General features: G+C 39.7%; 1 protein-coding gene across 1 annotated transcript in view; it reads left to right on the forward strand.

The window, feature by feature from the left end:
- The window catches only part of LOC139719537 (brefeldin A-inhibited guanine nucleotide-exchange protein 1-like), a 57,036-nt gene that overhangs the window by 14,828 nt on the left and 17,575 nt on the right, over nucleotides 1–24,633 (forward strand). The window contains exons 3-22 of the mRNA XM_071630950.1: nucleotides 1,546–1,699; nucleotides 3,173–3,319; nucleotides 3,842–4,021; nucleotides 5,205–5,250; nucleotides 6,122–6,238; nucleotides 6,631–6,732; nucleotides 9,368–9,605; nucleotides 9,956–10,190; nucleotides 10,600–10,699; nucleotides 11,146–11,394; nucleotides 12,213–12,426; nucleotides 13,210–13,324; nucleotides 13,986–14,020; nucleotides 14,605–14,860; nucleotides 16,956–17,121; nucleotides 19,231–19,382; nucleotides 21,039–21,326; nucleotides 21,954–22,122; nucleotides 22,902–23,042; nucleotides 24,157–24,326. Coding sequence (XP_071487051.1) covers nucleotides 1,546–1,699; nucleotides 3,173–3,319; nucleotides 3,842–4,021; nucleotides 5,205–5,250; nucleotides 6,122–6,238; nucleotides 6,631–6,732; nucleotides 9,368–9,605; nucleotides 9,956–10,190; nucleotides 10,600–10,699; nucleotides 11,146–11,394; nucleotides 12,213–12,426; nucleotides 13,210–13,324; nucleotides 13,986–14,020; nucleotides 14,605–14,860; nucleotides 16,956–17,121; nucleotides 19,231–19,382; nucleotides 21,039–21,326; nucleotides 21,954–22,122; nucleotides 22,902–23,042; nucleotides 24,157–24,326 — 3,274 coding nt within the window. The remainder of the gene's footprint in view (nucleotides 1–1,545; nucleotides 1,700–3,172; nucleotides 3,320–3,841; nucleotides 4,022–5,204; nucleotides 5,251–6,121; nucleotides 6,239–6,630; nucleotides 6,733–9,367; nucleotides 9,606–9,955; nucleotides 10,191–10,599; nucleotides 10,700–11,145; nucleotides 11,395–12,212; nucleotides 12,427–13,209; nucleotides 13,325–13,985; nucleotides 14,021–14,604; nucleotides 14,861–16,955; nucleotides 17,122–19,230; nucleotides 19,383–21,038; nucleotides 21,327–21,953; nucleotides 22,123–22,901; nucleotides 23,043–24,156; nucleotides 24,327–24,633) is intronic.

The raw sequence follows: 24,633 nt of genomic DNA on the forward strand, positions 1-24,633 counted from the left end.
GCTGTGTCCATATTCATGAGTGTAAATTCTATCAGAAAAATCATATTCCCAATAGAGTGGTGGTTGTACGTGGAATGGCTGATATATGATGGATACAGTCTAACTACAGTGTACAGTGTACTGTATGTTGTATCAAACTGTGTCAAGTGGTCATTTTACTTCATCCACTGCATGAATTTAGCAAGTAAACATGTTCTTGACATGAATTTCTCCCTAATATCAACTGTGTTTCTGTTGGATACCTGAAGGTTTACAGTGAAGAGGGTCAGACCATTAGATACACTGTAGGAGTGAAGAAGAGAACTTAATTAAGAAATCAGCAGCTTGTCATGAGCCTAGATGTGGCTGTGAGCCTAATTAGATTCATTAGCTCTTGTTTTTCACAGACCTGTAGTAATTCTGGAGTGAACAGCCTACAAACCTGAGACATTCAGACCTACTGTGGGATACTACACGCAATCTGTGTGTAAAGTCACATCAAGGCATCAGTGTCCTAACATTTTCGCACATTATACTGTAGTCAACCCTCTCAAACTCTCATGATAGAACCCTACTACCATGTACAAAGTAGTCGATTGATTCCACCATTTCAGCAAATTCTTTTTAAATAGTGCACTGTACAGGTATTTTGGGCTGTGTGTGCATGGTCTTCTAGTTTATTGTTATGTTAGCCTTTCAAAAAGTGCATCCAACTACAGTCTACTGTATTGTTGAATCAGTAAAATTTATCAGAAATATTTATGTCATGTATTGTATGCTACATTTCAGCTACAATGTTACATACTCCTTGAGGGTTGTAGGGAAAATGAAAGATTACAGCGAATTAATATTTTTTTTTTTTTCTTGCAATGCCTGAACATCTCCACTGTGGAGTTCATAAATTAGAAAGGGACTGTAATTGAAATGACTTCTGAATGGGAGATACAATTGTGTGAAGTGAGTATGAGATGTGTTGGCAAAATCTACTGTCCTTACAGTCTTCTTTGGGCCCATTTTGTACAATGTACATCGTACAATGCTCTTTCTAGCCCAAGCCCAAGACAGTGTTCTTCACTTATTAGGTCTTCCACATAGGTGAAGGAAGTACAGTTTGTTGTGTTCTTCTGTATCAGTTTGGCTGTGGTCCTACACGTAGCTGCAAATTAGTTTGGTGTGTGTCGCAGGATCTGTCAAGAGACTGTATCATGGTATTCAAGTGCTTTGTAGGATATTTCAGTACCGAAGCACTTGACCTATTTTGTATGATGTAAGTTTTTAACCCCATTGGGATCAGGGATATTGATGATGATGGTGTTGATGATGATGATGATGATGGTGATGACGATGGTGATGGTGAAGATGGTGGTGGTGGTGGTGGTGGTGGAGATGATAGTAAACTCAGTGATGAGTATGATATTTCTATTGATATTGATGACGTGTGTTAATTCTAGCTTCATCATATTTACCATTCTTCTCATTACCAAGTTCTCTCAGTACTAATGCTCTATTAAAGTGCTAACGAATTGTCTCTCTTGCCCTTCTACCATCTCTTTCCATCCCCCCTAGCACGGAATCCTCCCCAGAGAAAACATCTTCTGCCCTCCCTCTCCCCAAGGGACAGGTCAATTCTATCGCTGCAGACAAATACTTCTTGCCCTTTGAGCTAGCATGCCAGTCAAAGTCAGCCCGCATCGTCAACACTGCCCTCGACTGTCTCCAGGTTAGTCTCCTACTCAGCCCCTGTTACTATTTATTCCACTGTATGGAAGTCAGGGTCAACTGAATGCTCTTCTCTTAGTCAAACAGGCAGCAGGATGTTACAAGTTCTGAAATTATTCAATTCCTTACAATGTATGAAGTGGAATGCCAAAAAAGAAGGGTCTCAAAATCACACTGAAAGCTCGGCATATATCTATCATTCCATGGCCCTGTTTTTTGTGGCGAGAAGAGAATGATACGTAAAGTGTTGTCTAGATTATACTAATGAAAGTAGTAGAAAATTGTACTTATGAAAGTAGATATGAAACCTCTGACACATGCCTGTAGGTTACTTTAATATAAGGAGATTTTTTTTTAATACAGTAGAGCCAATGATATACAGAGAGAGAGAGAGAGTTTGTACATGTAGATTGTACATGTATAAAGCCTACTGTACATCTGTACATTTATTGTGTATTTCTTGTTTGCTGCACTCTAAAATACAATATATCCTCCCTGAGTTGAAATCTGGGGAGAAGTGTCAGAAAAAAAAAGTCTACTCATGACTGAGCTGAAGCTGACAATTCTAAAGTATTAACAATGAAAAAATATTTGCCAGTTTTATCACTTATACTTTTGTAGAACAATCTGTGTTATTGTGGGACTCTTTTAAACGGTTTGCAGTGTAAATGGGGGAGTAGCTTTCTTGCATTACCATTCGCTACTGGGAATTAAACGAGATGAAATTAAAATGATTATCGGGTAGTGTGTTTATTTTCATGTAATACCCCTAGAGGTTCATTGTGAAGTTTTTGTGATCTCTTTTAATAGAAATACCCTGTGTTTATTCTCCAGACTTCTACGTAGTCTGCAGTATGCATTCTGAAGCAATTTAGGTTAAAGAATTGGCACAAATATGTAACACTGAATGTTCCGTAGGTTTGCTTTGTATTTTCTTTTTAAGAAACAAAAGTTATGTCTGTAATTTGATTATCAAGTCTGAGTCCTGCAGTGTTTACCTTGACAAAATAGGAGTGCACCATGTTTTGTTTATTTACGTATATTCTTTCAACTGATAATTATAATTATTTGTATTAATTCTGTATTTGCTGGGGATTTCTGGTTACATGCAAACTGTACTGGACTGTTTTCCATTTTATCTACAGAGATCCAGGCTTTGTTATTAAGGTGATGCTGCCTGCTTAGAGATGTTAAAGAGTTGAAACAGAATTTAACAAGCAGTTTCGTAACAGTGAGGAAACGTCTTCATGGGAGTCATTGAAAATTGAGTTATGGTTGTCAATATGCAATCAGTTTGAATAGTCTTTATTTATTTATCTACACTAGTATGATCCGAACTTGCATGAAGTTTGCATCCCTTTGTAAACTCCTTTGCTGCAAATGGTTGGTACACCCTAATAGGTGTGTGATCTCAATAGCCATAGTGTTAACGTAGTAATATCATTCCTATTCCTCTGTGACCCTGTTGCCATAGAAACTGATAGCATATGGCCACCTGACGGGGGAGGGGCCTGACAACACGACTCCAGGCAAGAAGCTGATTGATCGCATCATTGAGACAATGTGTGGCTGCTTCATTGGCACACAGACCGATGAGGGTGTACAGCTTCAGATTATCAAGGTGGGTCATCGCCATGGATACCCAGAGATGGCAACTTTTACTTTTTTGCTGTATTGAGTATTGTTTATTGCCAAAAAATACAGCATGTTGTATGGAAAATGTTCTTCTTCTCAAATTGTGCTAATATGCATACAATTGCAGGAAAGGTAAAAATACTATTTTTGCACCAAAAAAAAAAAAATGTCATTTCAACCCTCAGAATGCTACAGTGATGTTACAAGGGTGACATCCCTGGATACAGTATCCCCCTTACACTGAACAGACCCTTCTACATATTGTTGTCATCAGAGTTATGCTGCCTCTTGTTTGCGCAAGTGTCAACATAATTAAAGCAAATTAACAAACACACAAATGCTTTATTTAAGGGTCACGTTATTTCCACTGTACAGTATGCCTTGTTCATTATACCTTTGGGTAGAAGAACTGAACATACATATTTTACAATACCTTTCTTATAATAAGGATAGTTTGATGAAAATAGGATTCTCACTGATTGTTATTTCCCTTTAAACTCCTACCTAGGCTCTCCTGACAGCAGTGACCTCACCAACATGTGAGGTCCATGAGGGTAGTCTCCTTCAAGTCGTTCGGACATGTTATAACATCTACCTTGCCAGCAAGAACCTGATCAACCAGACCACAGCTAAGGCTACACTCACCCAGATGCTCAATGTCATCTTTTCTCGCATGGAGCAGCAAGCAGTAAGTAGGCCATACTATTAAAAAAGGCAGCTGTAACTACATTGTATTTCCACATTTTGGTTATTCAATTGAAGAGTATTAACACTACACATGTCCACCCAAACTCTTGTAGAAATATTGTTCTGCCCCATTTTGGTTCCTTTTTTGATTGGAAAGATATCATGATTGTAATGCATATGGTATATCTGTGGAAAATGATCTGGCTCAGTCTGGAAGCTGTGGTTGAGAGTGTGAAAGAATGAAGATGTTGCATCACAACTTAGTTCCTTGAGTCTTACACCTGTACAAGTATTTGAAGATTCCTAGTTGCCTCAGATCACTTCATATTTTCATGACTTTTTTTTCACAAGATGAAATTTCTGAAGGATGCAGGGTGCATAAGGAATACAATAATTTGGCTCATTGCTTGCTGCAAAGTGTTTTTGATTTGAGGAAGAACCCAACCTGCCATTATCATTTACAGGAATTGGGTATAAATCCAGGAAGAGGGGAAATTAGTTTATGACAAAGTGATTATACAGTGTATCTTATCATAGTCTGTTTTCAGCTGTGTGTGATGAAATGATTGTGGAAAAAAAAATATGCAGACGCACATGTTAAAATGAAATGAGGACATGTTTATGTTTGTATGATGAATAGCTTATTTACTTGGGATATCACTTTTCCCCACCATGTGTCAAATGATTTCTTCTTATAGCCCATGCCATCAGGTACATTAGATTTACATGCATTTGGGCAGTGGATACTATTCCACTTAAAAAACAGAAACCCCAGGTCTTGTAGTGATGAACTAGTCACATATTTGCCCTTATAAGAGTGATGTGCCAAGTGCAGTCAGAAAAGATGCCAATTTTTCGAATTCTACAGTGACCCACAATGTTTGATAGAAAATCGTCAGTACTTTGATTGTAAACTTTGACTTTACGAAGAATTGTTCAAAATGTTATCACTGATACTGTTTAATTCTGAATAGAAGTGTGATTCTTTTTAAGGGGGTTTCTGTAATTAAGAGTGATATTATGTAGGTGATGTTTAATCCAATTGGTTGTTGAATTTTTCTACCACTTCCTCACAGGCTAATTGAGTTGGAAAACTTTTGACCAAGTTTTCCATTTTCTGGTATTTATCCAGTAGTATCTCTCTTGTAAAGTGTTGATTAAATCCTCTTATGATGTTCCCTCAGATATATGAAGCCAAACTGAAGGCAGAAGAGCTTGCTAAAACTGAAGGTATGTATCACTACAGCTGTTATATTTCTCTTTGGTTGCATTTATCAACTCAGTTTTGGCGTAGATTTAAGGTTTACAAACAATTTTCATCACTGATTTTTGAAGATATGAGAAATGTCAAAAGCCTGTTACTTTTTATACTTAAATCATTTTAAATCTAGTTTTGATTAAATTCTACCATAGCCTAACTGTCAAAGTCAATGTGATGATTTCATGAAATGCACCTTTATAGACCCCGTTTACAGTGTGGGACTGGGCCGAGCCGCGGCCGAGCCCAGCCTCAATTGCGGGGCCAAGCCCCGCAATTTTGTCCGTTTACACTGCCGGGCTCGGCTGCGCTTTTAATTCAAACCTTTCAATATTTTGTCGTAGTGGCGCTCTGCTTGTAAACAAACGCAATTTGGTATAGTCTGTTTTTCACACCCTTTGCCAACTGGAATCTGTGGCGACGAAGTCGCCGTTCGGGGGAAGGCCTTTGGGGAAGGAAAAATCCTTTGCAGGACAAAATCCTTTGCAGGACAAAACCACCTTAAACTATACTAGTTTTCGACGTTGAGGGGGTTAATATCCTGAATAACGAAATAGTACGGGAAGCCAGACTAAAATTGGCCGCGCATTTGGCCCAGTTTGCGTTTACACTGAGAAAAGGCCGGGCTCGGCTGCGGCTGGAGACCACCTCCAGAGTGTGGCCAAATGCGCGGCCAATTTTGGCCCCGCATTTGGCCTTTTGCGCGTTTACACTGAAATGAAGACGGGCTCGGCCACGGCCAAGCCGCGGCCGAGCCTAGCACTGTAAACGGGGTCTTAGTACCTTTGTTATATATATATATGGTCAGTCTTGTCCATCTTTCTTACTGTTGTGATAACATAGGTCAAAGTGAGGTCAAGGAAGACGATGTTGACTCAGCAGCCAGGGAGCCAGAAAAACTGACCAATGGTACGCCAGAAGGTCTAGACCTGGAAGTAGATGCTGTAGACACCACACCAGGTAATCCTTCAAGCCTCCACCCCTAAGGGGGTTGGAGGCCTAATTCAAGACTGAGTTAGAGAAGAACAGAGCTTGTAGTATGTTACCCAAACATTACATGGGGTAATTAATTTTATAAATGAAGCCCTTGTGCAGTTGCATGTGTTACACAAGCCGGCCTATCCATTGCTTCAACATGATTTTTAGAACAAATATTATTATAACGAAGAGAATATCAGTTGTATGAACTGCAGGCACTTATTGTTTGTTTGATGTTAGTAATAAAAGAATTGCTGCTTAATTTATGTGTCATGTTCTGCTGACTAAAACTCGCCTTTTGTGATATTAATATTTCCAATTTATGCTTACCCTGTACTTATCCCAGCATGATATTATCCTTGTTCCTTGACTAGATAAACGTGAGACTCCAACCATCACCATGCCAACGGAGAATGGAGAGGAGGTTGAGAGTATTGTACGAGATATTATGGATGACATCCTTAGTTCTGTGGAGAGTAAGTTATAAGAACTTTATTTTAAGTCTCCAAGTTGACACAGTCCTTTGATCCCCTCCCCCCTTCTTGGCTTTCAGATCCTCTTGAGACGAAATAAATCATTTAATAAAGGGGAACTCATTTGCAAGTACCATGGTGGTTCTAAAAGAAAGCAAAAAACAACAAACAAACAATATAAAGGTACAAGAAAATGAACCACTTGAAACACAACAAAGATTTCAAGAGATTAATGTAACTTTCCAGCTTCCAAGCTATCTTCAGATCATGTGTGTGCTTAAGCAATTCCCCTTAGCTCCACTAACCTTGATCTGATCCTAAGAGGTAGCTTGGAGTACCAACACTGTTCAGGGAAAGTGTCTTACGATTACCATGAAGTGGTCTAACCTCACATCTAACTGGACCCCATAGAAGACCATCTTAGCAAAGCTGGATATGGGATATCCAGCCATCTTCTCAGATGGAAAATGAACAAACAAACAAACAAACAAGCAAACAAACAAAACAAACAAACAAACTTGCCATACCACTATTCTGGTCATGCCAGAAGTGACTTCTGTGCCTACCTTTTGGGAATGGCTAGCTTTGTCTTTGATGTACAGTATGCCCCCCCCAAAAAAATTACAATCAGATTTTTGCATTGATATGATAACTTCCAATATGATTAACCTGTATAAATGCTACTTCAGGGTCTTAAAGTATATAACATCTTACCTATAATTTGCCGAAAACCCCATTCGATTTGGTTAGTGGTCACAGAGAAATGTGGATTGTTGTGAAGCATGTCATGGGTCTGATTTTTCCAAGGATAGCACTTGGATGCTGTGAGAACTGCACGATGTGTGAACACAATGGACAGGACTTGGAGGGAAGGGATTCCTGACATGTTCTACAAAATTCCTAATTTCTTTTTGACCACTGAAGCAAGTCAGATAGGGTTTTCTGTAAGATGTGGGTAATAAGTTGTAATTTCATACCCTGAAATTGTATCTGGATTGATACTCTATTTTTAAAGTTATCATTGTGGAGGGGCCTGTTGTATTTTTTTTTTTTTATACCCCCGCCAAACGAAGTTTGAAGGGGGTATATAGGAATCAGCGGACGGTCAGGCGGTCGGTCGGGCGGTCGGGCGGTCGGTCCGTTGCAAATCTTGCGTCGCGAACTACTTCCTCAGTTTTCAACCGTTTCCCATAAAACTTGGCACAGATGTGTGCCTTGGGTTGTAGATGTGCAAGACGTATTTTTTGACAGTACCCAAAAGTACGTTGCCATGGTAACGGCATATTATGGGCAAAAATGGGTACAAATCTTGCGTCGCGAACTCCTCCCACAGTTTTTGATCAATTTTTATGAAATTAGGTACAGATGTTCATCTGAATATGTTAATGTGCAAGACACATATTTCCGCAGTGGCAAAAAGTGCGTTGCCATGGTAACGGCATGTTATTGGTAAAATATAGGGCAAAATGCTTCATGGCAAAACTGCTTCATCAGTGTTCTTCCAATTCTCATGGAATTCATATTGAATGTTTTTCTTAGGATATAGGTCAGCATGACACATTTCTTGACAGTGACAAAAAGTATATTGCCATGGTAACAGCTCACATATTATGAGCCAAAATGATGGAAAATTTTGTGTTGCAAACTACTTCCTCAGTTTTTGCCCAATTTCCATGAAACTTGGTACAGATGTTGCAAAGTACTTCCTCAGTTTTTGCCCAATTTCCATGAAACTTGGTACAGATGTGTGCCTTTGGTTGTAGATGTGCAAGACGCATTTTTTGACAGTACCCGAAAGTAAGTTGCCATGGTAACGGCATATTAATGGCAGAAGATCAAGGAAAGATCTTGCGGATTTAACTACTTCCTCAGTTTTTTGACCAAAGCTTATGAAATGTGGCACACACCTTGATCTTGGTGGGAAGATGTGGAAGACAAATTTTTCGGACGTGTCGGAAGCTGTGTTGCCATGGTAACGGCATATAAATGGCAGAAGATCAAGGAAAGATCTTGCGGATTGAACTACTTCCTCTATTTGACTGAAGCTCATGAAATGTGGCACACACATTGGTCTTGGTGGGAAGATGTGCAGACATATTTTTTGGATGTGTCGGAAGCTGCGTTGCCATGGTAACGGCATGTTAATGGCGGAAGATCAAGGAAAGATCTTGTGGATTGAACTACTTCCTCAGTTTTTGACAAAAGCTTATGAAATGTGGCACACACAATAGTCTTGGTGGGAAGATGTGCAAGACATATTTTTCGGACGTGTCGGAAGCTGCGTTGCCATGGTAATGGCATTTAAATGGCAGAAGATCAAGGAAAGATCATTCCTTGGGTAAGACTGTCGTCACGGGGCGGGGGTATTAATCACCTTAAGTGATATTTCTAGTTTTTTTTGTGGCCGGGGGGGGGGGGGGGGGGGGGGGGGGGACATACAGTATTTAAAACAGTTGCTGTATATCATGGTTGGTGAAGAGACTCTTTCTCGGAACACTCTAAAACTATCCTCAAAAAAACTCTTTTCTCTATTGGGGTAGATTATGCATACTGATAATAAAATTGTAATAATCAGCGATCCTTTGCACAGAATGATAACAGAGTATCTCCTGTTTTTTAAACCAAACATTTCCTTCAGGAGATGCAGTCAAGACACCAGATTCAGTGACCACCAATCTCTCAGCAAGCCTGTCCGTTGGCTCCATTAGGACACCCAGCCCTGCATCCACCCCCAGTGTGCCCTCTATTGGTGATGATGAGCTTGGAGATGAGACAGAGCCTTTCTCCCACATCCTCCAGAAAGATGCGTTCCTCGTCTTTAGGTCGTTATGCAAACTCTCTATGAAGCCACTCCCCGATGGACAGCCTGATCCAAGGTGAACTTTTAACCTGTTGAAGACTATAATATAGTCCTAAGTATACTCAGGCAGGTATCTATAGGACACCTTTATTTTATAGCAATGTCAGCTAGTCCTCAGCAGGTTAACAACAACAGTACATTAAAGTGTCTGTAGATATATTTTATTCGACTTTGTTCAAGTTTTTGTAAGTTTGTCAATGTCTTTGATTGTTTTCACTCTCAATTCATGAATTATCCTCATTCTTGTTATCTGCATGCCATAAATGACTTTGTTCTGAATGTTATAAGTCAGCATTAAGTAGTAAAAGGAAGAGTGATGATACAATGGGCATGACTTCTGTGTAATATCCACTTTCTTTCACTCAGGTCACATGAGCTGCGTTCCAAGATCCTATCACTGCAGCTCCTTCTGTCAGTCCTTCAGAACGCTGGGACTGTCTTCAGGACCAATGAAATGTTTATCACAGCCATCAAACAGTACCTGTGTGTAGCGCTGTCTAAGAATGGTGTCTCATCGGTACCAGAGGTCTTTGAATGCTCCCTAGCCATCTTCCTCACACTTCTCAGTCTCTTCAAGACACATCTCAAGATGCAGATTGAGGTATGACGAGGCTGTCCTCACTTCCTTATATGTAGCCATGGCAACTCAATAGGCTTCACACTAGCATTAAGAGTTCATAGGTTCTATTTTCCATAGTAATGTCATGTAATTTAGAACATACGGTCATGAGTATGGAGGTCAATGTAGAATGATATTCATAAAAGTGAAATGTATGAAACAATTTTTGAGGTTTGTTCGTATTATCTAAAAGATTTCATTAAGCTGAGACAAGTGTCTTCAGTAAGTATCAAAAGATCAAGCTTGCCCTGTGCAGAGCACTGCCATGTACAATGGTATGTCTACTTTAAAAGATGTCTTTAATACACCTTCAATGCGTGAAAATTTCCACTTTTACAGTAAAAGAAACCATGAATAGATACTTATGTGTGTGTGGATGGTTTTATTTCAGGTGTTCTTCAAGGAAATCTTTCTGAACATTCTTGAGACTCCAACAAGTAGCTTTGAACAGAAGTGGATGGTTGTCCAAGCTTTGACCAGGATATGTGCAGGTTAGTGCATATACAGAGTGTAGCAGGCTCACTGATTACCTTGGGTCTACATGTATACATTGCATCTTCTTTAATACACAGGTGTTCTTTCATAATGCAAAGGTTTACGAAGCAGCCTGATTTATACACATTGGTGTATCATTACAGATTGATTCTTTTCCTCATTTGTATTCAACAATAAAAACAGAATTGAATGAAAGCAAGACAAATCAGAGAAGTCTGTTCTTGCTAGACGTAAATGGATTTTGTTTTTCTTGAGTTCTAAAGTTGAGATAAAGAGAGACAGTTTGTTCATGTCCATCTTGAAGCAGAGTAAGTTGTTTATGTCAAACTGATTAATAAAGCCCATATTGGTGTTTGTTTCTACATTTTTCAGTGTTGTCAGGACTATACAGATATATGTTAAGAATATTCAGTACACTGTTCTGTGTTATGATATTCACTAGATGCCCAATGTGTGGTGGACATTTACCTGAACTACGACTGTGACCTATCCAGTGCCAACATCTTTGAACGTCTGGTCAATGACCTCTCTAAGATTGCCCAGGGTCGACACGCCATGGAGCTTGGTGCTACACCTCAGCAGGAGAAAAGGATGCGAGTCAAAGGTCTTGACTGTCTCGTCTCCATCCTAAAATGTATGGTGGAGTGGAGTAAAGATCTCTACGTCAACCCCAACCTGCAGACCAACCTAGGTAAGGTTCAACCTTGGTAAGATTGAACCTAGGTTAAATTCAACCTAGGTAAGATTCTATCCCAGTTGGATTCAACTTGAGTAAGGTTCATCCCAGGTATAAGGATACAACCCAGTTAAGTTTCAACCCACAGTGTATACGAGATTCATGTACATCATCACTGAGACCTAAAATCTACATTTGTGAATACTTTTATTAGATGCATTTACAGTAGCTTAAGTGATGACCATGGCCTAGGTCCTCCCTAAAAGTTTTCTTGTCGGGCTTGATATAACTTGTTATTATATTATTCTTTTTATTTTATTTTACTAATCGTATATCATTATCCAAGAGTTTTAAGGTCGAATTGATCAATACATGCTCCTGTAATATTTGATGTAGCTTGAGTTGTAGATACTGTAATGTATTAGATGTAGCCTAATTTGTAAAGGGCCCGATCACACAGCCCATACTGACTACCTTTATCCCTCTCACTGTATATTGGGCTGTTTTTGTTTTGTCTTGTTTCTTGCATCTTATAATTTGTCAAGTTAATAACAGATTTTAAAAAAAATATAGCAGAAATTCTTTTAATGACTGTGATCTGCTCTATGTCTTTTCGTAGTTTAACTGAGAAAAAAAAGTATTTTGTAATGATCTGCAGATTTGGAAAATGTCAACCCCTTCTTTTGTTCTGGCAGATTTGTGATGTATTAGTGAAAAAAATGGGCAAAAAAAAAAATGGGATTCTTTTTTGAAACTCCCAGGGGCATTAATCGAGCAGGGATCCCCACATCATGTCACACTCTGTGAGGTTTTGGTCTATGTACTTCCCACAGGTCAAGAGAAAGCTGTAGGGTTCGACCAGACGGATGCAGACAGTGGCAAGGGGACAATGACCAGCTCTGGAAGCCAGAATTCACTCAACTCTACACACTCAGGGTCTTTACCCGCTGTCAACCTCAGCTCCAGCCAAACACTGCCTGCTGACAGCCCAGAACAATTTGAAACACTCAAGCAGCAGAAAGAAATCATGGAACAGGGCATTGAGATGTGAGTATCATGACTTGCCTTCTGAAAGGCTGTTTGCCATGTGGATCAAGTTTCATATAATGTTTATGCATGATTGATAATTAATTGCCCATATATCTTTATGTATTATAATGTACTCTTGACCAATGCAAAATATTATTGCTCCAATAACATTATAAAATAGATTAAATACCAGTGATACACTCAAGGTTGGATATTGTGGTTGAGTTATTTACCTTGATGTGATGGGCTCAGAGGAAGCTAAAGTCTGCAGATGAAAATGTAAAAAAAAGAAGAAGTGAATAATGAAGAGATTTACATTTAAATATTAAAGTCCAGTTGTGTGTGAGGAGAATCCATGAAATCCCCTTTGCTGTGATTCTAGTAAATGTCAAAAGGATGGCTGTTGTTTGCCTAGAATGCTGCAGAAATGTATGAGAGATAGTTCATGCTGTAGCTGATATCTCTAGTGTTTCACCTTGGTCTTGGACCAGAAACCTTCCAATAGTGAGGTTGCCTATGTGACCATCAAGACTTTTCGGTTTGTGACCACTGAGGCATCTTGCAGTGTGACCAGTGGTTCATCTTGCCGTCTGACCACCAAGTCCTGTTGTCTGATCACCAAGTCATCTTGCTGTCTGACCAATGAGTTGTATTGCTGTCTGACCAATGAGTTGTATTGCTGTCTGACCAATGAGTCGCCTTGCTGTCTGACCAATGAGCCATCTTTCCTGTATAGCCTTCAGTATACTACTGTACATCTGCCTTTGTTGTTGAACTAATCCTTTGCTTTCTCTTTCTCAGATTTAACAAGAAGAAGCCAATCAAAGGAATCCAGTTTCTACAGGACCATGGTCTACTTGGCAAGAAGCCTGAAGACATCGCTCGTTTCTTCCACAAAGATGAGCGATTAGTCAAGGTGAGACCTCAGCTCAGGTCTTTCTCTACTGTTTGGTGATACCTCAGCCCCCAAGTTACGCTGTATTTCAGGGCACCACACACAGTGCAGTATTTATGTCAAATACTTTATTTCAAATTATATCAGCGTTTTACCATAAAGCCCTTTGGAGCAATGTTATCCATTCATGGTGTTAACATTTTGCGTCTTTATATATGCAGTCAAACACAGTGTTACTTTGTTGTCGTTATTTTTTTTTGTTCCGATATGAAGGGTATGGGACTTAACCCAGTGAAGACAGGCTAATTTTACTACAACATGCATTTCCCATAGATGCTTGCCTGTGAATACTCTGGACTCTTCTTCAGTGAGTTAAAGTTGATACTACTTTTCTCACAGGTAGAATTTGGCCTTAGCCCCACAAATTGCTCTAATTTATCACCCCAGTCCTCTTCTTTAGTCCCATCAATATACCTGGGTTACGCTTTAGCACTGTGTATCTGTTCTAAATGACTTTGTGAGAAAAGGGCAGTAGTAAGACTTCATTTTTTATGAATACAAATACGTGAGTGTTTTATTTAGGTCAGTAGCACCCAGCCTGTATTCCTACACACACTGATTACAGTACCTTATGGCTCTACCATTTGTCAAATAAATTGATTTCTCTATCTTTTCTCCTCAGACCGTGATTGGAGAATTCATGGGGGAGAGAGATCTGTAAGTAGTTTTGAGTTTATCCTCCATCTTATAGTGAAAAGGATGAAAATTTATTGTAAAGATCACATGTTCAATCTTTATTACAATAGACCATTTGCTAAGGACAGAACCAGTCAAACATCGAGTGAAACGATTTACGACAGTACCTTTGAAAAGAAGGTGACAGGCTCAAATTCCAGACTGGTTCTTTTTTTTTTTTCAATTGTTCAGTTATGATACAGATTGAACATTCATCCTCAGTTCATGGAGAACAACTACAAAAAAGTTGTGTGTATAATAGAACATTCTGTCTGCTTAAATGACTACAGTGGACTCCCCTCATAATTAATGCGGTTATAACAAAATTCCGGTTACAACAGAATACAAATTTAGGTCTCGACATTTTCTGCTCTATGCTTTTTATTGCTTAGTTGTTTGATTATAGGAAAATTTTGATATGACGAAAGAAAACTGCCAGTCCCAAGGACTTCATTGTAGCGGGAGTCCACAGTATCTTTGGTTAGAATCTAGGTAAAAGTTATGTTGCAATCAGAAGTTGGACATGTTGCATTTTGGAAATAATTGTTGTCTGTGTTTGCACCCAGTCTGAACAAAGAAGTCATGTACGCCTACGTGGATGAGTTTGACTTCCGTCGAGTTGACTTCGTGTCGGCGCTGCGAATGTTCTTGGCTGGGTTCCGCTTGCCAGGAGAGGCACAGAAAATTGATCGGATGATGGAGAAGTTTGCATCACGTTACTTTGAGGACAATCCAACTCAGGGTATCTTTGCAAGTGCAGACGCAGCCTACGTACTGGCCTACTCTATCATTCTCTTGACAACAGACCTGCATAATGCACAGGTTGGTAGTCTGATCTTGTCTCAATCAGTCCTACATGGTGTAATTGAAATGGATAATTGATCAGGTAGAATGCCTTTTACAGAGATGCAAACCGATGCGATTTTATAGTTACTTAATTGTAGTATGATAAAGAGAGTGAAATACAATGATACGATATTGCCTCTTGAAAGTATGACTTTTCATCTTTCAAGTAAAATCTTTCAAGTAAAAATGAAATTAGGCCAGTATGTACTGCATATATAACTGCGGAAAAGGGCTTCATCACATAGAAAGATGTTCTACCAAATTCCTTCAACCCTACAAAAATGCTGTAACAACATGCCTAATTGGGCAGGAAATATGCAGATGCTTTTTACAATTTTCTCATCAATGTAGATGAATTGGTAACATTTCACTTGCCTGTTGCCTGGTGCCAAGATTTCAGGAAGATCTGATTTTCTTCTCAAAAAATCTGATTTTTAAGGATATTCCATCTGTTTTTAATGTTATTCCTCTTCAGCTCAAAGGGGTCAGCTGAGGTAGACTCTGCAAGTACTCTGTCAGCTATGAATATGAGTAGCGCTGATGACTAGAGTCTTGATGATTACACTATTTTTTTATTATCAATATTATTATTATTATACCCCCGCCAAATGAAGTTTGAAGGGGGTATATAGGAATCAGCGGACGGTCGGGCGGTCGGTCGGGCGGTCGGGCGGTCGGTCGGGCGGTCGGGCGGTCGGTCGGGCGGTCGGGCGGTCGGGCGGTCGGTCCGTTGCAAATCTTGCGTCGCGAACTACTTCCTCAGTTTTCAACCGATTCCCATAAAACTTGGCACAGATGTGTGCCTTGGGTTGTAGATGTGCAAGACATATTTTTTGACAGTACCCAAAAGTACGTTGCCATGGTAACGGCATATTATGGGCAAAAATGGGTACAAATCTTGCGTCGCGAACTCCTCCCACAGTTTTTGATCAATTTTTATGAAATTAGGTACAGATGTTCGTCTGAATATGTTAATGTGCAAGACACATATTTCCGCAGTGGCAAAAAGTGCGTTGCCATGGAAACGGCATGTTATTGGTAAAATATAGGGCAAAATGCTTCATGGCAAAACTGCTTCATCAGTGTTCTTCCAATTCTCATGGAATTCATATTGAATGTTTGTCTTAGGATATAGGTCAGCATGACACATTTCTTGACAGTGACAAAAAGTATGTTGCCATGGTAACAGCTCACATATTATGAGCCAAAATGATGGAAAATTTTGTGTTGCAAACTACTTCCTCAGTTTTCGCCCAATTTCCATGAAACTTGGTACAGATGTGTGCCTTTGGTTGTAGATGTGCAAGACGCATTTTTTGACAGTACCCGAAAGTACGTTGCCATGGTAACGGCATATTAATGGCAGAAGATCAAGGAAAGATCTTGCGGATTTAACTACTTCCTCAGTTTTTTGACCAAAGCTTATGAAATGTGGCACACACCTTGATCTTGGTGGGAAGATGTGGAAGACATATTTTTCGGACGTGTCGGAAGCTGCGTTGCCATGGTAACGGCATATAAATGGCAGAAGATCAAGGAAAGATCTTGCGGATTGAACTACTTCCTCTGTATTCGACTGAAGCTCATGAAATGTGGCACACACATTGGTCTTGGTGGGAAGATGTGCAAGACATATTTTTTGGACGTGTCGGAAGCTGCGTTGCCATGGTAACGGCATATTAATGGTGGAAGATCAAGGAAAGATCTTGTGGATTGAACTACTTCCTCAGTTTTTGACAAAAGTTTATGAAATGTGGCACACACAATAGTCTTGGTGGGAAGATGTGCAAGACATATTTTTCGGACGTGTTGGAAGCTGCGTTACCATGGTAACGGCATTTAAATGGCAGAAGATCAAGGAAAGATCATTCCTTGGGTAAGACTGTCGTCACGGGGCAGGGGTATTAATCACCTTAAGTGATATTTCTAGTCATTGATTTGATGAGGACATTTTTCTGTTCTTATTTTCATTATCATCTTCATCATTATTACAGTCATCATCACTTTCTGTACTACAATTAAAGATAGATGCTAATGGAAGCTGTTGCCATGGTAATGTTCTTCTTTTCAGGTGAAGAAAAAGATGTCGAAGGAGGAGTACATCAAAATGAATCGTGGTATCAATGACAGCAAGGATCTACCTATGGAGTACCTGTCTGATATCTATGATGAGATAGCTGGCAATGAGATCAAGATGAAACAGACCCCCACCGCAAAGCCAACTCCAAAAACATCAGGTTGGTGAACACTAGTATGCTGCATTAACTTGGAACAAACATTTATCTTCATGCCTATGTCAGTGATAACGTCGGTTCATGGGTATATGTACTTATGAAAGAGTTCATGAGGATAATGCTTTTTAAAATGTGATGTAAAATATTTTTAAATGAAAGTACAGTTGAACCTCTCGTATCCGGACAAGTCGGGACCGGGGCTCATCCAGATAAGGGATTTGGCCGGATACGGGAGACTCAATACTTTATACATGTACATATACATACACATGTACTGATGCAGCCCATTGTACTACCACATGTAGTAATGTGTATACTGCAACCTTTTCATTGTTACATTTGGGGATGTTTGGGGGTGACAAATTGTCTGAAGGTAAGCAATTTTGAAGGAAATTTGATGTAATGTATGTTAATCATGTTGGAAGTAATATGTAATTCATGTGTGTTTGTGTAGGAGTTCTCAAGGAGTTGGGAATCCCCCTTTCCTCCCGTAATTACTAATATTAAAAAACAAAATCACGGCGAGATTGCGTCCGTATAATAGAGAGATCCGGATAAAGGGAGACCGGATAAGAGAGGTTCAACTGTAATGAAATATTAAAAACAGATCGTAGGTGAAAATTTAGGTGAAATGAGACTGATATTCAGAATGTCACTGCTGCTTAGAGTATGGGGTAGTTTACCTAGTATGGCATCCTAATGATATCTTAATGAGTAGGTTGTTTGTGCAGTATTCATTGAGCTTTTATGTGAAAACATCAATATTCATATTTTCTTCATTTGATGCATCGCTTCAGTTTTGCTCAAGATATACCAAGTTGTAATGATTTGACATTCCTGACATGCAACCTTTTGACACCAGGTTAGACTGGTAATTGATCTCATAGTATGAAGTAATGAACTGTGTGTGGTTGTGCAAGTCATTTATTACATGCTTGTTGCTACCAGTCCTTGTAAGTAATCGTGTAGTCTGCATTTAATTAATCTTGTAGATTTAGACTAGCCTTTACCAGTGTAGTGAGAGAAATTAGACCCCGTTTACAGTGCGAGGCTCGGCCGCGGCTCGGCCCAGCCCCGCTTCAGTGTAAAAGCGCAAAAGGCCAAATGCGAGGCCAAAATTGGCCTCGCCTTTATTTGGCCTCGCTCTGGAGGTGGTCTCGACCGCGGCCGAGCCGCAGCCGAGCCCAGCCTTTTCTCAGTGTAAACGCAAACTGGGCCAAATGCGCGGCCAATTCTAGTCTGGCTTCCAAACCCTCTGCCTGTACTATTTCGTTATTCAGGATATTAACCCCTTCAACGTTGAAAACTAGTATAGTTTAAGGTGGTTTTGTCCTGCAAAGGATTTTTTCCTTCGGCAAAGGCCTTTGCCCGAATGGCGACTTCGTCGCCACGGAATTCATTTGGCAAAGGGTCTGAAAACCAGACAATGCCAAATTGCATTTGTTTACAAGCAGAGCGCCACTACGACAGAATATTGAAAGGTTTGAATCAAAAGCACGGCCGAGCCCGGCAGTGTAAACGGACAAAATTGCGGGGCCCAGCCTCACAATTGAGGCTGGGCTCGGCCGCGGCTCGGCCGCGGCTCGGCCCAGCCCCGCACTGTAAACGGGGTCTCACTTGACTCTTTCGGCAAGATAATGGGTTGAACGTACACCATTTTTGTGTGTGTGTGTGTGTGCTTTTGGGCTAACTGGTCTTGACAAGTTTGCTTCTCAGCATTTTTAAATCTCCTCAAGTTTTGTCTTCTAAATTTATGCCAACAGTGATCATGTTATTCAAGTTAGTCTTAATGCTGTGACCTCAAAGAGGAGATGAAGGAAGCCAACAGCACATGCACCGTCTCTGTAAAACCCAAGCAGTGATAAGGCTACATACCACCAAATATTTAGGAGTACTCAAAAACCCAACTTGACTTTTTTTTTGCACCACATGTGTGACCTCTGTTACTCCCTAAACTTTTCATTCATGTGAGTCTCCTCAATCCAATTCATTAGTAGAGTAAGTTACATTTTTGCATATATGCATATTCATTACATTTTTGTATATAATTATATGCATATTTATAACATCAACCAATAATTTTTCTTGGTCTCACCATACATGTTTGTGTAGCTGTGACGAGTGAGAAGCAGAGAAAGCTATTCTATAACATGGAGATGGAAGCCATTTCATCCACAGCTAAGAGTTTGATGGAGAGCGTCAGCCACGTCCCATCCAGCTTCACCAGCGCCACGCACCTTGAACATGTCCGCCCCATGTTTAAGGTTAGTCCAAGCTAATCCTCCACCACACCTGTAGCAATAAGAATAAGATGATTGCCTTTGATATTGTATGTATAATATTCATTTATTGGTTTGTGTTCATTTTTGAAACAGTAAAATCATATGCACCTATCTGACTTGGCAGAATGATCCACCATTACTGTGGTGTCCCATACATATACATTGCGTATAAGGTGAATGCCTGACACACATTGCAGACGACAAGTGGGACACCACAGTAATGTCATACACAAAATGATCCTTTGGTCTGTCTATATAAAGAGTAAATAGTATTGAGCATGACGTAATGCATACCATAAAGGTACAGTACAGTCAAACCTGTCTATAGCGGCCACCCAAGGGAGACGGAAAAAATGGCCGTTATAGACGGGTGGCTGCTATAGACAGGTAATCCAACTTAGTGTGCACTGATTACATGTTCATGTATCATCGTTGTATCCTTACATGTACATGTATGTGTGTACGTATGTACACTTACATGCATGTTTCATGCATTTAACCATGGCGGTGTTTGTGAAATTGTTGCACAGCAGTATGTGTATTGTCGTGGAGAAAGCTTAATACTAGTGCATTATCATGAATGAATGCAGCGGTGGTGATCACTGAACATTGCCCGCACTGCTACAAAGCAGTAAAACACGCTGAATTATTGACTCGGATATGGCTCCATTGGGTTTTTGGCCGCTATAGACAGGTTAAAATCTACCGCGGGAAACAAATTTTGTGGCCGCTGGCCGTGTTAGACAGGTGGCCGCTATACACAGGGTCTTTAACAGGGCTTTTCTCTCGGGGGAATTTTTCAGTGGCTGCTATAGACAGGTGGTCGCAATAGACAGGTGGCCGCTAAGGCAGGTTTGACTGTATATTATCAGAAATTAATGAAAAATAACTTGTCATGAAGCAAATAATGTAATGTGTGATGGTTGATAGTTCATTTCAGATCTATTTCCACGATAGATCTGTTCTTCCATGGGGTTCTTGATTTATTGGCCCTTTAGGATTAACATGTTCATCAGTTTAACATAAACATCTTTTAAAAGTTTATTCACACAGAGCCTGCTTCATTAAACTCAAAACAACCCCCACCTCAATGTAGAATATGAGTGAAGAAGAAGAAGAAGAAGCAGAAATGAAATTATTTTATGCCTAGCCTCCTTCAGGTGAAGGTACAGGTGAAGGTATAATTTTTACATTTTAATTTTATTTCTTTTTCAAGCTTGCTGGATCATTTTGTAATCTTGCAACAAGGCTGCTGGAGGATTTTATTTTCAGGTTGTGCACAGATCTTTGTTTCTTTGAAAATGAATCAGATGTAAAAGCTAGTAGTGAATGGTTGAGGTCAGTATCCCACATTTTGCCTTGATTTAATAACGACAGATATACTGAACTCAATATGAATACAATTATCCCTATTGCAGGCTTGATATTGACGTGTTGGAAGATTTATGTTGGGGTCATGTTAATAGGGATATATACTAGATCCATACCTTGACTGAGGCAGAAAACATTTTCAGAAGCATTCAATGTTCCTGTGCATACGAGCAGGCAGGATCTGTTTTCTTTTCTTTTTTTTTCATTTCAAAGAATTCTCAGTAATGAACTCAATCTGAGTGTCTTATATGCATCATGTTTACACAGTTGGCTTGGACACCATTCTTAGCTGCCTTCAGCGTTGGGCTGCAGGACTGTGATGACCCTGAGATTGCCAAACTCTGCCTCAATGGTATCTGCTGTGCCATTCGCATCTCTTGTATCTTCCACATGGAGATTGAGCGCAATGCCTACGTCCAGGCACTGTCTCGCTTCACCCTCCTCACCACGAACTCCTCTATTGTTGAGATGAAGACAAAGAACATTGAGACGATCAAGACGTTGATCACGGTGGCACACACGGATGGGAACTACCTCGGCAAGTCGTGGTTGGAGGTCAGTTCGAGATGATCTCAGTTCAGTCAACCTCAAATTTTGTCTCTTTTGTCAGGAATGTTTGTATCAAGTGAGACATTGTGAATGTTTGTAATAAAAAATGTATGCACATCTCTGTGGATCTTATGTACATTGTTTATTTGAGAGGAGGAGAAGCTATATCAGCCAACAGTGTACTCCCTCAAGCTCTCAGGAATAGAATGTCCAATTCATGTGAAGGTTCAGTGCTGACAAAGATAAACACATTTTAGCAATTAATTTTACTTGTGCTTCTGATTAATCTCCTTTCACTAAAAAAAGGAAAAAGAGATTCAAAACGATAATTGATTTTGAATCAAAATTTAAAGCGGGAGAGATCAATTTTCTATTTGCCTTGGTATAAATAAATGTATATTTAACCACTCATAGCTTCGATTAAGTGCAGTTATTTATGGAAACATTACAAGGCGTATAATTCTGATAAATGTTGCCATGTGTTCTGTGTGTCATTTGATTAGTATCCTTAATTTGGCCTAAATGAAGAAAACATGAAGCGAGTACAGTTGAGAGTAGATGAATACTCCTTATGGCTATGATTTGATGTGAAAACCAATCCCAGTACTATCTGAATTTGTCTCCTTTATCCAGATGCTGAAATGTATCTCCCAACTGGAATTAGCACAACTCATAGGGACTGGGGTGAAGACTAAGTTCTTGTCATCCACTTCTGCCTCTACGGGGTCAGGAGGTCATAGCAATGCCTTGGTAACGGGGTCAAGTCCAGGTCATCAGAATGACATGCTAGAATCAGGAGATAGTGAGTTCCTTGTTTTGTCCATGTTATGATTTCTTGTCTACATAAAGTATTTATATACAGCTACCCGTGTAAATAGATCCTTAGCCTATTGTAGGAACACGGCTTGAATGGGACAAACTCAAAACAACATTTCTGAAACACAACATTTTTGCTGCTTAAATGAAAGAAGAGGCATTGATTAAACAGGGCACTTAAAGATGTACTTATCAAGTAAGACCTATACGACATTTCTTTTTTTATGCCTCTGCCCACAGGGTGGCCGAGGCATTCTTTCATTTTGGTTGGCAACAAAAATGGCAATGTTGAAGGTACATGTGTATTGTCAATTTCAGCAGAGGGTTTGCAATAAGCATAAATACATGTCTTGTCTTTACGTTGGTGTCAACAATCAAATGACCTGACTATTTTGGCATGTGATACTGTAAAAGTGGATATTTTCGTGCCACTAATTTTTCGCGCTCAGCCTGGTAAGAAGACTAAGAGTTTCATATGTTTTTAATTCTGTGGAATCAAGACATCAACTACTGGAACATATGGCGATCAAAAATGTTCGCGTGCTTTTATTTTTGCGCTAGTGTCTGGTTGCGCGAAATGCGTGAAAATTTCAACACCACAAAAATTTCCACTTTCCAGTATTTCTCCAATTTCTCTAATTTCTAGTATTTCTCCAATTAACAGCTGCCATCCTGTATACAATGTATATGTTATGGGGCAAAAACTGTGATGCTATATTCCAGGACACCATTTATTTATGATTTGAATCATGTTTGTTTTCCTAGTCCCATCTCGGATGGCTAACTTAGATCAGAAGCAGATAGCCAGTCTCCAGGAGGCTATGAACAAGACATCAACACAACGCTTCGTGGTGGCCGTTGATAGGATATTCACCAGCTCTACACGGCTAGATGGGGATGCCATAGGTGAGTAATTCTGTAGTGTACGGGTCGTTTAAGCCCAGGTGCCCTGAGAGCATAAAAAGGCATGACTCGTGCAATGTACAGATCAGACCAATATTTAAGCGAGGATATTTGGCTGCTGTAATCCAACATTTATTGGAATAGGAGGGACTGAGAAGTGCATAATTTAATGTGGAGGCTTCAGTGCATATTTTGTATTACATGCATTTGATATGTATATGATGCATTTCTCAGCAAATGGGTAGTGGGGGCATTCCTCTTACATTATTCACAAAGTTGGGTGGAAACTAATATCAAATTCGGGAAGCATATCTGCCTTATAAATTCTTTCAGTATTCAGAGAGTCCAGAGACTTTTATATCCCTGTTAATATGAGAACATTAGGGCAAAATATGAGGACTTTTTTTTTCTGTAATGCATTGGACATACGTATCATTCTTGAAATCAACCAGCTTTGATTGAGTATTCATTATGTGAGTTGGGGAAGAAATCCAGAGATATTTTTTGAAGATTGCCTTGCATGTCATGGGACCAGATGCATCACAGTGATGACTTTAAGACACTCAAATCAGTCAAATTGAAAATCTGTAAACTCTTTTTTTTACATCAAATTCGAACCGAGGAAATGTTAGTACTAAGTGATAAAATGCGTTCATGGCATCATATGTGGACAAAAACGTGAGATAGACAAGTGGAAAGGGCAACAGTACACCTATGGCAGGGCTTGATGACAGTGCGCTGCATATTGGCAGTACTCCCAAGTACATGTATTGACATTATTATTGCTATTATCATCATTATCCATTCAACCAGGTAAAGAATATAGGATACATATCATAAGCAAGGCTCCACACTAACTTTTATTTTCGGTGGCCCAAAGGCAAACATCCGACCGTTTTTGGTGGCCCGATCAGGCCACCAAATACTTCATTTCTGAAATTTTGGTGGCCCGACGTGCATTTTTGGTGGCCCTGGGCCATCGGGCCACCGTTAGTGTCGAGCCCTGTCATAAGCATTACAAACATGAAACAAAAACCAGAGTGAACATTACAGCGGGACACTGGTAGTATTAAAGTGACATGATGTTAACAATGAACCCCTTTACTCCTCTGTGTAGTTGACTTCACCGAAGCTCTGTGCCAGGTGTCCATGGAGGAGCTACAGTCACCCACAGGAGCTCGGATGTTTAGCCTCACTAAGATTGTTGAGATTTCATATTACAACATGGGTCGTGTCAGGATGCAATGGTCCAGGATATGGTCTGTGCTCGGAAGTCACTTCAACAAGGTATTCAAGGCATCTCCGGCAACATATCACTTTTTGAGATTTTTATATGTTGTCATAGTTGATGTGCTCCTAGAACAGCTAAAACAAACCTAATAGGTCTTCTTTTTCTTATTTTTCGGTGTGTAGGATACTTTTTGTATGTTGCTATTTTCTCTACACTTTGCCTACTCACTCTGAATTCTGCAATACTATGTTATTAAAGCTGATGTGTTGCTGATTTTTAGTGATGTTTACAAAGAAGAGTTCAATCGGCTGTTTTTTTATGATTTTCACTTGTTTGTAATAGATTTGTGTTTTGTCCTACAAT

Source organism: Diadema antillarum, unplaced genomic scaffold (assembly GCF_040938485.1).
Source record: "Diadema antillarum isolate AM-2024a unplaced genomic scaffold, OU_Dant_1.0 scf00000111, whole genome shotgun sequence".
In the NCBI taxonomy this organism is placed as follows: Eukaryota; Metazoa; Echinodermata; class Echinoidea; order Diadematoida; family Diadematidae; genus Diadema; species Diadema antillarum.